The sequence below is a fragment of the Daucus carota genome, chromosome 6 (assembly GCF_001625215.2).
Source record: "Daucus carota subsp. sativus chromosome 6, DH1 v3.0, whole genome shotgun sequence".
In the NCBI taxonomy this organism is placed as follows: Eukaryota; Viridiplantae; Streptophyta; class Magnoliopsida; order Apiales; family Apiaceae; genus Daucus; species Daucus carota.
In genome coordinates, this window is record NC_030386.2 from 33,747,111 (window position 1) to 33,763,850 (window position 16,740).

The 16,740-nt window shown below is 34.8% G+C and overlaps 3 protein-coding genes across 4 annotated transcripts; 1 reads left to right on the forward strand and 2 right to left on the reverse strand.

Moving 5' to 3' along the window:
• Nucleotides 1-3,920: 3,920 nt before the first annotated feature.
• LOC108227140 (probable E3 ubiquitin-protein ligase RHC1A) lies at nt 3,921-6,143 on the forward strand. Its single transcript, XM_017402140.2, has 2 exons — nt 3,921-4,142; nt 5,067-6,143. Exon 2 carries the CDS (start codon nt 5,110-5,112, stop codon nt 5,986-5,988), a length of 879 nt encoding a protein of 292 aa, XP_017257629.1. The 5' UTR covers nt 3,921-4,142; nt 5,067-5,109; the 3' UTR covers nt 5,989-6,143.
• Nucleotides 6,144-6,528: 385 nt separating this feature from the next.
• Nucleotides 6,529-7,549, reverse strand: LOC108227141 (nascent polypeptide-associated complex subunit alpha-like protein). The gene is made up of 2 exons (XM_064080192.1): nt 7,541-7,549; nt 6,529-6,861 (listed from the first exon to the last, which is right to left on the reverse strand). The coding sequence occupies exons 1-2, from the start codon at nt 7,547-7,549 to the stop codon at nt 6,529-6,531; spliced, it is 342 nt and encodes a 113-aa protein (XP_063936262.1).
• On the reverse strand, nt 7,235-16,137 carry LOC108227139 (transcription elongation factor SPT6 homolog). Of its 2 annotated transcripts, XM_017402139.2 has the most exons (17): nt 15,879-16,137; nt 15,715-15,801; nt 15,160-15,292; nt 14,993-15,074; nt 14,739-14,889; nt 14,535-14,664; nt 14,171-14,444; nt 13,885-14,091; nt 13,686-13,808; nt 13,208-13,594; nt 13,023-13,133; nt 12,141-12,920; nt 11,726-11,867; nt 9,971-11,148; nt 9,495-9,704; nt 8,531-9,011; nt 7,235-7,793 (listed from the first exon to the last, which is right to left on the reverse strand). In XM_017402139.2, the coding sequence occupies exons 1-17, from the start codon at nt 15,901-15,903 to the stop codon at nt 7,549-7,551; spliced, it is 4,746 nt and encodes a 1,581-aa protein (XP_017257628.1). In that variant the 5' UTR covers nt 15,904-16,137; the 3' UTR covers nt 7,235-7,548. The 2 variants fall into 2 exon arrangements, with proteins under 2 accessions (XP_017257628.1, XP_063935140.1); XM_064079070.1 differs by lacking the exons at nt 15,715-15,801; nt 15,879-16,137 and having other exon boundaries at nt 14,993-15,076; nt 15,161-15,224.
• Nucleotides 16,138-16,740: the final 603 nt, after the last annotated feature.

Here is a 16,740-nt window from a genome sequence, read left to right on the forward strand (position 1 = left end):
AAATCCAGTGTTCTAAAAATCGCCGAGTCGGCCGAGTACTCATTCCGAGTACTCGTTTTTAACCCCTCGTCCGATCCGAGTTCCGAGTAGTCGGGTTCAAAACCGATTTATTAAAAAATCAGTCAGAACTCGGTTTGACTCCGAGTAATCGAGGTCAAATCCGAGTTTGACTTATCAATTTTTTATTGTTTTATTTGAAATTATTTCAAAAGATATTAAACGTAAATTTATATATGCTTTGGTCTTGTTTTTGCAAAGTATTGATATTAATTAGAAAGTATATGTGTTTTATTATTAAAACTTGTGAATGATTATTACGTCAAAAACAATCAACAAGTAGCTTTTATTTGAATTTCATTATTTCAAGTGTGTTATTAAAATATTAATATTATTAGACAGTTTTATTATTAATCAACATATAACTATATATGAGAGAAAAAATTAATTCGAAAAATACCCGATTAGTTATCCGATAACTCATTCCGAGTACTCTCCCGAGTTCCGAGTACTCATTTTTCTGGAACCAAACCGAGTTGGACCGATTTCTGATTTTTACAACCTTGATAAAATCATATATCTATATATATGAATAATTATAAATATAATACATAACTATATGACAAAGACTGTGATTCGGCAAGAATTTCATTTTTATATCAAATTTTCAATAATTTTAAAAGAGTGATAATTTAATTATATAATAAAATTTTAAATAGTGTATATTTTTTGTATTTATATTTTTTTAATAAATATGATAATAGTGAGGATAGATGTGTACACATATACATCAACATAATACGACTTAAAATATGTATAAATATTAAATTTAAATTATTTTTATAATATAAATTATCTCAACCTGAGAAAGATGAACAAAGAGATACATGATATATTGGAAAAATAATTTAAAGCAACCCGTGCTTCGCACGGGTTAAGAAGCTAGTTAGTGTTAAATGTATGACTATCAACATCTTAAATCTAACAATTATTTTACGTCTTAGTTTAGTGATATCCTTAAAATGCACCTACGTGAACTCTACATTTCATGACAAGGATGCTAAAAAATAAATAGAACAAGTTAAAAGAGTCGTGGAGTGAGGTCCAATAGTATGTGCTATTGTGCTACCGGTAGTCTGGACTTTGGACCATGTTTTAATGGACTGTCACTGTTTATGACATACTCGTTTTTATAGCTATGTATGCTCGAAAATGACATAAACGGTAAACATAACGCCACCAATTAGTCAACAAAGTCACGTCGTGGGTCAAATTTTACATCACATATGTATGCTTGCAGATGTTCTAAAAATGGCTCTGCGCTTTCCATCCAAAAAAAAATATGGCTTCTCGTTCCGGATGGTGTGGATATATTGGAATGACTAATTGAAAAATAGGTACACATTTTGCATTATCAAAATATTAGGTATACACTTTGCAATTTGTCCAAAGATACACAATATCTAGTTTACTCAAAAACAAACGCTACATTAGTGTAATTAATTTGTTAAGGATTAAACTTTCAACCTTATGTAAAATCTTGTTTTTGGTATGTCTTTCAATGTCATAGTTATGGATGTCCATTTACCTATTTTCTAATCACACTTGAGCATTAACTTTCTTTCATTTTCTTCGAATCTTAATTTAAATCAAAGACAAAAGCAAGAGTTGTTTCCACAACAATTTGCGGGGACCACTTTGACCAAATATTTTACCTAATCAGGTAAAACAAACTAGAAAACTCGGAAAGACCTTAAAATAGTACAGATTAATTTGTCACATTAGAGATAATTCATGCTCCATCTGTACTGTCCAGATTGTTTATATTGAAGGAAAAGATTTATCACGTATTTTAAAAAAATTATAAATTATTATTTCAAAAATTATTATTATTCTAATATTTAAATATTTATTTAAAAATAATGTATAAAATTATATTTTAGATATTTAAAATATATGTCAAATAATTTTAGAAATTATATACTTTATATACTTATATATAATAAGCGTAAGGGAGATAATTTGGTCGCATGGTCCTCTGGTCCAAAAGCTTATCATCCGTTGGATCTTATATTGAATAAATAAGCACCGTTAGATTAGAACAAAATTAAATTCTGTTCTAGAAGGCAACTGATATCTACTTGCATGTTTATAATTCCTTTTCTGAATTCAAAACAAATTCTGTCTTTCACATGTATATGATTTTTTCTAATCCTAAATAAATATTTCCTACCAGTTTTATTCGTAGAATCATATAAATCTCACCGTCACAATTTTTTTATAATATATTTTAAAATTAATAAGCCGGATTTATGTGAGGAACAAATACAAAAACTTTTTCTTAATCCAAAATAGATTCTACTTTCTTATTGCATATTTATGATTCCTTTTCTTAATTCAAAACAAATTATGTTTATCAATTTTAATTTAGAACCATATAAATTTTTTGAAAAATATTTAAATCACATTATAATAATTTTAATATAAAATACATTTATTAATATAATCTAATAGGAGTTGGCATAACGTATTCCACTCAAAATATATTAAAATTTGATAGATAGAATTTAATACTTTGGCATGATACATACGAGAAAAGGAATTGCTTGATTAAAATAATTTATTTGAAACCATTAATGGCTGTGATGATGTATTTACCAAAGTTCTAACTTACAAACAAATCATAATTTCAAATTTTATTTTATTGAAAATTTTAATTTATTATTTATAAATTAAATTTTTTCACACCATTTAAAATATATTTAAAAAGTTTATAAATAATTAAAAAGCTCCCGTGCCTTGCACGGGCTATAAGCTAGTATATATAATAAGCGTAAGGGAGATAATTTGGTCGCATGGTCCTATGATCCAAAAGCTTATCATCCGTCGGATCGTATATTGAACAAATAAGCACCGTTAGATTAGAACAAAATTAGAATCTGTTCTATAAGGAAACTGACATCTACTTGCATGTTTATAATTCCTTTTCTAAATCCAAAACAAATTCTGTCTTTCATGTGTTTTTGGTTTTTTTTTAATCCAAAATAAATATTTCTTACAAATTTTAATTGTAGAATCGTATAAATCGCACCGTCACAAAATTATTTTTATCCATCGGATCGTATATTGAACAAATAAGCACCGTTAGATTTAAACAAAATTAACTTCCGTTCCATAAGACAACTGATATCTACTTGCATGTTTATAATTCCTTTTCTGAATCCAAAACAAATTCTGTATTTCACGTGTTTATGATTTTTTTTTAATTGAAAATAAATATTTTCTACCAATTTTATTTGTAGAATCATATAAATCGCGGCGTCACAAAATTATTTTTATCTAATATATTTTAAAATTAATAAGCCCGATTTATGTGAGGAACGAATACAAAAACTTTTTCTTAATCCAAAACAAATTCTACCATCTTATTACATGTTTATGATTCATCTTCTTAATTCAAAACAAATTGTGTTTATCAATTTTAATCTCGAACCATAACAATTTTTAGAAAAAAATTTTAATCACATTATAATAATTCTGTAAAATACATTTATAAATATAATCTAATAGGAGTTGGCGTCACATATTTTACTTAAAATAATTTAAAATTTGATAGAAAGAATTTAATAATTTGGCTTGATACATACAATTTTAATATATTATTTATAAATTAAATTTTTTTACACTATTTAAAATATATTTAAAAAATTTATAAATAATTAAAAAGCTCCCGTGCCTTGCACGGGGTATAAGCTAGTATAAAGAAAAGAGCGAGAGGGAGCAAATGACTGGAAAAAGTTGTGGCATTTGGGATGGTGTGATAGAGTTGTGTGGATATGAAAAAGACATGGGAGTGATGATTACAATAAAAACAGCCCATAATAACATTCAATAATTCATCATTAATAATAACAACCACGTGGAGCCCAGACAGCATCCTCAATCCCACGAGAGCTTACAGTAGTTAATAATCCTATGCACCCCGGCTCATTCTAGCATCAACCCACACTCTCTCTCTCACATTGACTCTCTTTCTCTCTCATTCTCCAATCCCAATCTCGAGTCTTGACCCATACGCTCATCTCTCTCCCTTCTTTCAATGTGTTTATATATGCACTGGACAATCTAGCCTCTATTTGATCAAGGTACATACTTGCACATATATTTTTTATAATAATTTTACAGTTCTTGCATTTCATCTCTTCTTAATTTGTTTGTGTGATTTTTGTTAGATGCATTGTATGTTTCTTGATTCTGTGGTTCTCTTTAAAGATGTAACTGATCTTCTGGTACAAATTTGATGAGTTCTGTATGCTTTTGACTTGTACTTTGATCAACTTAATCTTTATCTTTATAAAAATTGAATCTTTATCTGTGGTAATTGATTGCTCAGTTTTGGCATGCTTCTATGTTGTAAGCTTAGATGTCCCTTATTGTGGCTCTAAAATCTTAGTACCCTTGATTCCAATGTAGTTCACCCATTTTTTTATAATTCGGTTATGAATCGCTTCCAGACTTAAAACTGATGCAATGATTCCCTGATATTATGAGTGTTGATGTGATGAGTACTTTGTTGAACTTAAAACACATGTTATCCGTATAATGTCCATCTGGTTGGAAGGAATGGAATGAGGTTGGAATGATAAGAAGTGTTGCAAAAGGTTGTATGAGGGAAGAGTCAAGAGTGAAGAATATGAAAGATGCAAAGTTTCTGAGGTGATGATTGTGAAAATATGAACAAGGAGGAATGATCCTTCTTTCTGGAATTAGTAGGATCAGGCTCTAGTGTAGATTCGTATGAATGGAATTAATTAGGTAGCGAAAATTATATATGTGATTATATATTTATACAAGAGTGCAGAAGTGGTTGTATTTTCTGTATTACATTTATGATACATTGATATTATACTGCATCCTTTCAGTTAAAAAATTAAAGAGTAGATATGTTGTTTCAGCCAATTAGCCTTGATGAATCTGATATGACATAAGTAATCTGTTAACAATTCTTTTGTAAATTTTCTATGGAATTGCTAGTGTTAATCCAGTGAATGGTTATTAATCTTGTCTAGGTATCATATACAAGGACCTGAGGTAATAAAGAACTCTAGAGCAATGTCTACTGGTGGAACTACCCATTGGTGTTACTATTGTAGACAACCAGTTACTCTTAGAGAACAGAATGGACTTTGTATCAACTGTTGTGGAGGGTTTGTTCAGCAGCTAGAGGATTTACCAAGTCCAAGTCTGAATGTTGATGATCACAACCAGCGCCCCGGATTCATGGAAGCTGTCTCAAATTTTCTTAGGCAGCAAGTGGCACAAAGACAAAGGATCAATATCTCTGAGGCTAGAGGAAGAGCAGATTCAGGAACGGAAAGCGGACATTTTTGGGGTCCCTGGCCTATATACAGTGGTGATATGCCAGTTAGAATGCCTAACAACGGCGGCCTTCTTGATCTTTTCAATGAGCTTCTTGGATTCAGGCGAGAAACTGGTGGTGATTATTTTGTAGGACCTGGAGTAGAAGAATTCTTTGAACAATTCCATGTTGAAGATAGACGTGGTCCTCTCCCTGCTTCCAAATCAGCAATTGATGCTTTGCCTACAGTTAAGGTTTCGAAAAAAGATGTACGCTCTGATTCTCACTGCGCTGTTTGTAAAGAGAAGTTTCAGGTAGGGTCTCAAGCTAAGAAATTGCCTTGTAAGCATATATATCACTCAGATTGCATTGTTCCTTGGCTTGCCCAACGCAGCTCATGCCCAGTTTGCCGTCAGGATGTCACACCACAAAAACCAGGTAGTGGCAATAAAAATTCAAACAGAAGAGAGGCAAGTGGCACAAACAGGCAAAGGCAGGGTCCATGGTCTTTCTTGTGGCCTTTCCGCTCATCTCGTTCCAGTTCTTACCATAACGGAACAGCTGGAAGCAGTTCCTCAACAAACCATGGTGTTAACCACCACAGAGAACACTTCGAGTGGCCAGTTGAGTAGGAAGGTTGGTCATACAAACATGGCTTTCCATAATTCATTTCTGCCAATGTACTTTTCCCTTTAGTCGAATAAATTAAATTTACTTGGTCACTATAATGGGGCCTGCCACAGGTATATGTTTATAAAGCTCAATGAAGTTGTGTAATTTTGCAGTATCCTATTATACAGTATTTTCAACAATTTATCAGAGCACCCCCTACATTTTGTTAGGTTAGACAAAAGTTCATAGCGTTTAAACTCTTTTTTCATGAGGCATATATAGGTTATATCTCCTGCATACATGTGAGTGATATATATTTAACACCAAAATTAATGAAACTAGCCAACATATTCGAACATCTAACATAAAACCGTGAATAATCAAAATGCAGAAGTGCCATGTCTTGAAAGCCCTCACAGTATCATTAAACATCTTTATCATGAACCATATCAAAAGCCAAGACTATTAACACATACAGAGAACATTAATGGAGCGAGGTCGGTAATAAAAATGAAGAGCTCTAAACTTAAATCCTCGTAAAACATAGTATTAACCAGCATCTAGTTTGTAAGTTCCATAATGGCAGAGACAATATCCCCATTAGCAGCTTTAAGAGCTTTCACAGCCTTTGGTCTTAACACCCCGGCTTGAGTCATCACTAACTCTATGTCTTTTGGTTCCACACCAGTTTCATTTACATCTTCCTCCTCCTGAGCAGTTACTGAAGGTTCTGGCTTTGGCATTACATGACTAAGATTAGGCACTTTGAATTGCTCTGCTGCCTGAGTCTGCAGTTGTGAACTCAAATCTTCAATCTTTGCTTCCTCAAACATGACATATGTGTCTGAATGGGGACTCTTGAAAACATCTGGCTTCGAGATGACAAATAGGATCTGAAAAAACATTCAAGGTAGTAAAAGTATCTCAAATATGAGACCGTTCCAAGTGCAAATGATACCTATTAAACACCAAGTGGATATTTGTTGTAAAATAAGGACACATACATTCTTGCTCTTCTTTACAGACACACGGCTAACGTCCAAATAATATAAACCAATACAACCGAAACAAAATATTTATCTTTTCTGACTAAGAAACAAAATGCAACTACATGAGAGTTTAAATTAAGAAATTTGAAAATGCAATAATGTACTTGCTAATTCAGTAGATGTGCACTATAATTATCATTGATATCCGAAAACGCATACATCTTATATTCGTACTTGTATATGATACTCCAATGGGATTGACAAGACTCCTCTCAACTCATTAAAGCAGACTAAATTGTCACTAAAAAAAGAAGATAGGGTAACAATAATGTTAAGGGGTTTATCATTTTTTCAGACCACACTACCTGCAATAACGCTCAGAAAATAAAAACAGCTTGCATATTACAGAATGCAGCCAACAAAGGATTACAAACTTCAAAACGGTGGCTAGTTTCAAGTGTCTATTAAGTTACAACATAAGACTGTTGAAATGAACCAAATTACTGCGACCTGAAACCAAACCCACATTGATCACCTACAGCTAACCCGACAGCAATAATTCAGTCCATTTTCACCTTAGAACCTCAACCATCACCACGGCTTACCCCAACTACCAGGAAAAGCCCCCTTTCCTGGTGAATTTTGAACCCTGGCACCAGGAAAATTTTCCAATCCATCATCACTTCTTTTTCCAAAATCTGCATCCTGCCTCTCATTGCTAGCACCAACTCTTCTGCCATTATTATTGTGCATACCCTGGCCCCGATCTCCATATGGCCTTGGTAACCCACTAGGATGTCTATCATGACGGCCACCGGGTGTGTAATCTCCCCTGCCTACATAGACCAAGCTTAGTTACAGATTTAGAATGCATAGAACTACTAAAGTCTGGTACCATACACAAGACTAGAACAAGAGAGTAATTTTACGAACAAACATTTTAAGTTCTCAGCTTATCACATTAAGCCACGTTAGTCATAAGTCGCAATTTTAAACTCAACCAAACAAACTCTTCATCTCTAGATTATAATCTATGATTAGCATAACCCTATCATTACATAAGATCAGCAAAAATATTAATTCCACACTAACTTTCAACCAATTGTAAAGCCCATATGTATAGCTTCCCCGTTGTTGCAACTTCAAAATTGGAACCCACAAAGACCATAGAACTAGCCTCCTTCCCCAAGTGACATTTTCTTTTAATATATGATCTTATATTACCTTGGTTTTAATTTTATAATGCATTACAGAATTATGCACTGCATTGTTGATTAATACACAAATTTGTGGCTCTTGAAATCAAAAGCTTTTAGAAGTTGAAAACCATGAGACTTATTATATCGCTTGCAAAGTGGTACTCTTGTCTCATCTTTCATGTGAAATGTTAAAGAATCTCATTGGCAAAACAAACTATGAAATCTTGTCAGAGTATTTCATTATTTTTAGCAACAAAGAAAGGTACTATCAGATATAATCAAATAAGTAATAGCATGCTATGTATGAAGATTTCCCTAACACGAGTGAACATTTTTGTTTTGTTCAATCAAAGATTAAAAAATGAAGCAGTTACCTGTTCTAGCACCCATACTAGAATTTCTATCACGGTCCATGGCCTGGCCTCTCCAACCACCATCATTGCTGTTGGAACCACTCCAACCACCAGAAGATCCCCCAGGTGCAGAACTTTGCATTGGAACCATTGCAGCAACCGACCGGATTGATGGAGCCAGGTCATGTGGATCATCAATATGTCTTTGGAAGTATGCTACGAGGCGATCAATGTCCTCGAACATCCTTTTACGGAACTTAAATCCCTTTGGGTACATGCCAATATACTCGTGATGCGGATTTGTACTCCTTATATATGTCAATATAAAGGTTCCTGGATGTTCATGGGATATGCCAAAGCAATAGACGATTCTTGCGGGATAATCAGCTTTCTCAGATCTTAAAAACTCATCAATTTCTGCTTTACTGCCTTTCTTAAACTTGCGGTAGCTTAACATAGTTTTTAAATGAGCTATTAATGGATCAACATACCGATCCATCACCTGCAATAAAAAAAAAAAAATATGCACATGACAGCCCGTCTTACTATTAATTATCATTTGTATATATGCCTACAGTAAGTAAGATAGCAAATCAACATCCCCTCCCCTTAAATAAAATTGGGGAAAGAAACTGAAAGGGAAATTATACCAACTTTGGAGTCGGCATCACACTTTTCTTGTGCAAATGTATAGTTGGTCTTATCCAATAATAAATACATTCATCAACTGAAGTATAAACCATTCCACATACGCAACATCAGGTTGCCAGGTAAAAAAGGAACAGGATTTACATGTATAGTTTCATCTACATCAACATGAGATAATCAGGAAAAAAACCAGATGGACAAAATCCTAATTGGCATAGTATATATATAAAGAGAAGACACCAAACTTCCAATTGAGGATAACAAAAAAAAAAAATCCTAAGCAAGTCAACAGTGCAAAGAAACTTCAGAATCAGATGCCAAAAAAGAAAATACAGACCTCGTCTAAATCTTCAAACGTGTCTTCACCGATTTTCAAAGTTTTGCCAATACGAAGCATGCTAGTTATGTCCTTGTTGTCCTTACCACCTTCGACGATGTCCTTGTGAGCATAAACCCCGTCATAAATTTTGATTGTCAGTGTCAAATACGAAGGACTGCGAGAACTAGGACGGACAATACTTTCACCAGGTTCCTTGTCCGATAAGAACTATGCATCACAGAAATATTAATAGTCAGATTGCATATAACTAAACCATTAAGTCGCATAAAGTATTACGTCCACTTATAAAGAAGTAATAGGCCATCACAAAAAAATTAAATATGTATATACTAATATCAAAATTAAGTGTATACGCACGTGCATCTTTATATCACACCCAATTCATGTACTCGTGAGATAAATAATGTAACTAAGTACCCGTTGCTGTATACAAGTCATGAAGCATGAAGAATTATTATCAGTATAAATCTAACCTCCATAGCTTCATCAGCTGTAATATTCTGGAAGCGGGGATGAACTATCATCCGTGGCTTAAAATGCTTTTTGGCCAGCTCCTTCTGCTTACGAGCAATATTATCTTGAATACCCACCAACTGGCTACGATCCTCGTGATAGTATGGATCTAAATTTCGATGATTCTGATACCTATCACTACTCATCTCACTCTCTCTGGAACTTAGAAAAACCTGGTATCGGTTCTTAAGAATTGACCTGATTCTACAAGCTACAATGTCACCTTCATTCAGCTTCTCAGTCAAATCATTTACCTCCCTCCAATTGTCTGTGTAGTCTTCCTTACTAAGAATACCTGTTAATCCAGAGTCCAGAACACAAACAGCCCTCTGGGGCTGCACCCTACGAATTGTTGCCTGCACAATTCTTCCTTCTGCTATGGTGTCCTCGGTCTCCCCAGATATCATGTAAAACTCCTCGTCTTGAGTTGGCTCTGCATATTGCTTTCGCCAATCCTGGAAACCTTGAATCAACTCCAACCTAATATTATTGAGGGTTTCTAATTTATTCTCATACTGTTTAGATTTAGCATACTCATGAACCTCAAGCGTCTTTAACAGGTGTGGTTTCTCTCTTACATGCTCTATTGCCATCTCTAATACATCTTCATCGTCATTTATTTCATCTTGAACATCTGCCAGGTAAACATCTTTGGCCAGTTCTTGGGCAAGACCATATGATTCCGGATGTATTCGTGTATCATCCAGCAAATCAATATATTGACTGCTGCTAGCAGCCATCCCACTCCGCCTAACTCGTAAGAAACCAGCTGCATTGACAAAAACCTTTTTCCCAAGGCCATACGCTGTCAACAAGTCTTTCCTTGTAAAGATAGACCCAGCTCTTACCAAGGACTTCATCAAAAACGCTGCTTTTCTAGGTCCAAGCCCAGAAACAAACTGCAAAGAAGAAAACAACCATTCGTGGCTTGCCGCCAAATTAATGTCAAGCCCCACTTGATTAGTCACATCTACCATGACCTGTTCAACCATCTCATACTTGTCATCAGGAGTAAGAAAGCTCTCCAAAGGACTAAGCTTCCAAGATAATATTTCCTTCCCTGGTCCACATAATGTAGCAACCATTGCTAATGGGTTTTGAAGATAACGTCCGAGAGCAACAGCACGCTTTACAATACCTGAAAGACAGAATAGACCAAAGAAAAGATATTTATTATGTATTCCTAAAAGGTTACTCACATTTTGACCTAAAAGTATAAAGGTTGAAAACATATATCTCAAAGTAAAAAAATGAACCTCCATGCCCTTAAAGTTTGACATTTATACACCCCGCCCCTTCATCTGTATTTTTCTTCCAAAAATACACTCCAACATCAATACACATGACAATTTAGTTCCATTCACCAGAAAAAATGGCATGACACGGAAAAACTAGTGTGGGTGTTCGATCAGGCCATCTCCAAGCTTACCACAACAAATTTCATTCTTAATTTCAAGGATGTGGTAAAAGAGGGAGTCTTGCAAGGTTTATTCAAATTGGAAGACATGGTGAAAATAGGTCAGACACAGACTAATTTTGTCAAATGGCCTTACACGTATGTTTGGAAGATATATATGAAAAAAGGGCTGGGATGCACGAAAGACAAACATTAAGGGCACAGATTTCTTTCATACTTTAAAGGTTTGTGTGCCTAAACTCAGTGATTTAAGTGTAAATATATGTATATATCCAATTCTAAATGAAAAGTCAATTACCTGACTGTGAAGGAAGCTGGTCCGCCGAAATGCGAGAATTCTCATACAAATGCGGAAGGGTTTCATCACCATAGATAATGCTTAAACCATCCATTTCATGGCCAACATCTCTAGGATTATCTTCTACCATCCTAAAAATGATCTGTGACAATAGCAAGAAACAATTAAAAAGGATTACAATTCAGGTAACATTGCATATAAAAAAATAAGACTGCTCAATGTATACATATAAATTAACTAACAGGAGCTTTTACATGAAGGTCAATCAGTAAACAATTGTCATTTATAGGTGTACCCAGAGGACAGCACGAAAGTTAAACATTAAATGGAACCCTGTCCTTTAATTGATTTGTAGCTACAGGAGATAGAGAGAAGTAGAAGTAAGAGTGACCAAAACCATCTCAAGAGTGTATACCTCATATATATCTTCCTTCAACCGTGCACAGGACAAATTTACAGCTCCTAGAACAACAACATGTGGCTGATGGTCAGTCATGAACTTATAAACCCTTTGCTGATCAGTCTTTTTGCGTTGTTGGTCATCAACACTTTGACCGCGGTTACTGAGGGACCCAGCATACAACACATCCAAGACTTCTCCAGATGAATCCAACATCACAAAAGTGGTTGCAGGCTTTCCTGGGCCCCAACAACAAGCCATAACTCTTGGTGCAGCTTCTTCCTCTGAGTTTGTATCACTTTCTTTCCGCTGATATGGTGCCACTGCAACTTTATCCCACAACCGTTTTCCATAATCTAAAAGTAACCAACTTTTTGCTCTGATGGTCAACAAAGACCTTGCTTCCTTCTCCATTGAAGGGAAAAGATAAACAAAAAATGCATCCTGCAGTATCAACTTCCTCTGCTCGTTCCATAACTGAGCGGATTTACTGACTCCGTCACTAAGATAATAGTCGTGAGCATCACCTATTAATTTATTTAGGACGGATTCTGGCAACTTAATTGTTACTTGGATAAGTTTCTCCTCCTCTGCTTTCTGAATAAGCAGCCACTGTGCATCTTCAAATCTGGTTAGTGGCTTCTCACGTAACCATTTTATGCTCGCATATTGATGAAAAGTATCAATAGCTACATTCCCATCTGGTGTAGGACTAGTTGATACTTTCGCATTTTCCATAAAAATGCTACGCACATGTTTCCTAACACATGGTTCACAGCTAATCTCCATTGCTGCCTGGAACAGACAAAGGTTTAAGAGATTAATTTATGCTAATAAAAGCAAATGTATTATGCCAAGATACTCTTACTTCACATAAAGTTTTTATAACATTCTCACCATGTGCCTAGCACCTTTAAGTACATTTTGTGGTGTTTCAAACATCGCACATGTAAAATTTGAAGCCATCTCCTCTGGGGTTTCCTTGGCATCCTCCAATTCATCCATTCGCTGGCAAGATAACATGTCATTACTCAGTAATCAAATTCATCCAGTATAAAGTAAAGTTGTATAAACAGACCTACCATTTTCTCAAGAGAGATCTGCAGTCCAAATTGCTCAGAGCTATAGCCAAACTTATTAGCTACCTCCCATAGCCCAGCCTTACTGCAACTAGTATAAAGTGACTTTCGTGTTGGCCTCTTATATTTCCCTTCTTCTACGCTAACTTCCCCTGGAGGAAAGTGCAAATTGAGCTTTAAGTCAACATCATCAACCTCTCGATCTGACTCGGCTGCCTTCAGTGATTTGCTAATCGATTCAAACAGCTGTTTGTTCAAATTTAGCCTAGTCTCATCATATATGCTACGGGACTCCTCTTCATATCGCTTGTTATAGTATGTCTGTAGAGCATTCTTTCGTTTTTGGAGAAGTAACCACTTCCTATCCAAGTCTACTATAGCCCAAAGTAACTGCAGTAAAGCCAACATGCATTTAAATTTAGTTATATGTAGAGTGTAAATCATTAAGGCACTGCAATGAATCTTTGATCAATTAAGGTACCTTGTGCCACTTTATAACTGGCTTCTTGTCAGCCTTGTTCATATTACTCTCAGTGTCATGCTGGTCTATATCCTTGAATAGACTTAGGCACTCTTCTTTTCGATACATAGCGATATAAGGCACCTGTTCAAGCAAATGTGAGATATTGAGAAAGTCATCTGGTAATGAATATGCATTATCCCCAATAAGCATTACTTACATCTAACTTTTGAACGTGCATGAACTCCAGAAATCTCATTATGTCTTCTTTAATTATTGAAAGTTCATGACCACCTTCTTCAGTACTCCATATATTCCTCCCAAACAGATAAAACATGTTTGTGGAAAGCTGATGACAAATCCATAAACTTTCGTCATCAATACTTGACTCATCTATAGGCGGAGGCCCAGTGCTTTTTTCATATATCTGCAAATCAGAAAACAAGAAACGGTAATTAAATAACCAGGCCGATATACAAAAAGATAAACTTTGGATAAAAAATTACCTGCATTCTTTCTGGAATATCTGCTTCCCGAATTTCATCATCCTGCTCCGTCATATACTTCTCAGAAAGAACACTCGGCTCAAAATGACCTCCGAGCCCCCGTTCCTTCCATTCACCACTGTCATCATAAGATCTGCTACTTGTCTTTGATGTTCCTAGCTTCCGCAGCTTTAACAGCTCATCAACGTCACCAAAGATGTCATGAGCTTCCTGCAGGGCTGATGATGAAACTCCTGGAGCCTGTCTAGATTTTTTCTGTTTTACCTTCTTCCTCCTGCATGATGATAATTCAATATACAAATCAAAAAATGATGTAAAACAAGACAATGTCAAATAATCAATGTCTGGTCCAACAAAAATGTACTTTATAGGAATTCCATCTTCATCGACTTCCTCTTCGTCAACTATAAAGTCAGCCATCTCATCGACATCCTCAAGTTCATCTTCCTCTTCGTCTGGGTGTTCTTCTTCTGCAATGTCTTCGAGTTGTGGTCCTGCAATATTGTTGATATGTTTTATTGAAGTGGAGACATTCATCAACAATTCCATAAGAAATAACGTTACTTACCCTCATCACCAAATAAACTACGCTTGAGCTTCTCCTCTGCTGTTCGTCCAACCTTCCCGCTGCTATGAAAATCATCATCATCAGAAAATCCAGAATGATCATCCTCAACATCCTTCCGAGCTTTTTTCAAGCGTTTAAATTTTTTACTTCCCTATATATAAAACCTTAGCATATTATTTAATATGTAGCAGGTGAAAAGTTGCAAGCACTACAGTGCAAACTGAAAATTATAACAACACCACTCTTAAACTGACCGATGGGCGATGAACGGTGATGTTGTTATCCTGTAGGAGCTCATAGTCATCTTCGTCAAGTTCATAATTTTTCTCTGATTCCCTGCTTAGATTGCAAAAAACAAAATTGAATAAATCTTAATCATAGCCATATAAAACATGTTGAACGTGCACAAAGGGACAGTCACCTTTTTTTTCTTTTCTTCTTCTTCTGCCTTTCTTCATCACTCTCAGCACCTTCGTCCTCTCCATCTTGTTGTTCCTCCTCATCAACATCATCTACAATGAACCCATCCTTTTCGTATTCATCTTCTCCTTCTTCTGCTCAAGGTCATTGGCAGAAATAAACCATAAGCTAAATATATCCCAATACTAAACAAAAATTCAAATCAAGTAAGCAACATTCTTTAAGTCTGTATAGCAACAGTACATGTAAGCAGTCATGTTCTGGTTTAACTCGATAAAATAATTGATTAACAGAATATTAAAATAAGACTGTGTTATAAATCAAAGATTGAAATTACATTCATATCATAAATCACAAAAAGATTTCTAAAAAAACTTATAAATACATTCCATGGGTATTCGAAGCTACCAACATACGATGAAACACATATATACAAAGAAGATAAAAATTTATATCTAAAAGTTGAGAAATTAACCTTGAAATTCATCAAGACAGCATGTATAGAGTGAAAAACAGAAGGCAAATATGATAAAATAAAGTAAATCTAAATTAGTACCGTCTTCCTCGTCTTCATCTTCATCGTCGCGATCTTCTCTCTGATCAACTTCCTCTTCTCTTTCTTCTTCTTCCTCCAATTCCACCTCTGTATACAAAATTCACAATTGTTATCGCAGCAATTACACATATAAATCCTAAAGGGAGAGAGAGAGAGATTGGCACCTTCGTCATCTGAAACTACGGCCATTTCTCGAAAGGAAGAATTGAAACCCTAGAAACTGTAATTCTAGGAAACCCTAGAAAGCAAGCTCACGGCGCTTTGAAATTGATTAGATATCTCGATTGCGGAAATATATGCAGTACAAATAAGAGCTAGTTCGTGTACAGAGATAGATGTAATGATGTATCGTGTTTAAATAGGCCGACCGATAGAGAACGAAGACTAGGCCTCGTTTATTTAGGGCTCGTTTATTTGTGGCCTGGTCAGGAAAATTAAGCCTTCAAAATTTTCAATGGTTTCGAATTTGGCAAAAAAAGCGTATAGTTCACCGATGACGGTCCCCGCTACGTTTATCCTAGATGATGTAGAAGTGACACAATTTTATATGATATTGGATAATAAAAAATTATTGAGAAATATAAGACGGAATTCTAGACAATGGTATGATGAACTGATAATGATCCGATATCAGAGAAAATGAAAGGAATTCAATAGGTAAAGATAAAAAGAAAGAGGTGAAACAACATTGATGAAAAACGAAGAAAATTCAATAACAAATATAACAATGTTAGTGATAAAAGGAGAGACGGTGGAAAAATGATGATGATGAAAAAAGAAAAAAAAAACCTTCAATGGCAAATAACAAAGATGGCACTGTCAGTGGTAAAAAGAGATAGAGGAGACAGAGAAAAAAGAATGAATCGTACGAGAAATAAGGGTAACAATCATAACTGAAATTTGAAAATTTGCAATCAAGAATCGTTTAAAAATCCATCATGCAACATTAATTTGATGCGAGACGATATGAAACCTGGACGAATAACATATATCTAGTATTAAAAGAAATACAGTTCAAATTTGCCG

Bases quoted from the DNA above. Each gene is read 5' to 3' on its own strand.
- LOC108227140 (XM_017402140.2), top strand. From the start codon at position 5,110: ATGTCTACTGGTGGAACTACCCATTGGTGTTACTATTGTAGACAACCA.
- LOC108227139 (XM_017402139.2), bottom strand. From the start codon at position 15,903: ATGGCCGTAGTTTCAGATGACGAAG. The intron at 15,293-15,714 runs GTACTAATTTAG...GACCTTGAGCAG, and splicing joins AGATGAAGACGAGGAAGACG to AAGAAGGAGAAGATGAATAC. The intron at 14,092-14,170 runs GTAATTTTTTAT...TCTGATTTGCAG, and splicing joins ATATTCCAGAAAGAATGCAG to ATATATGAAAAAAGCACTGG.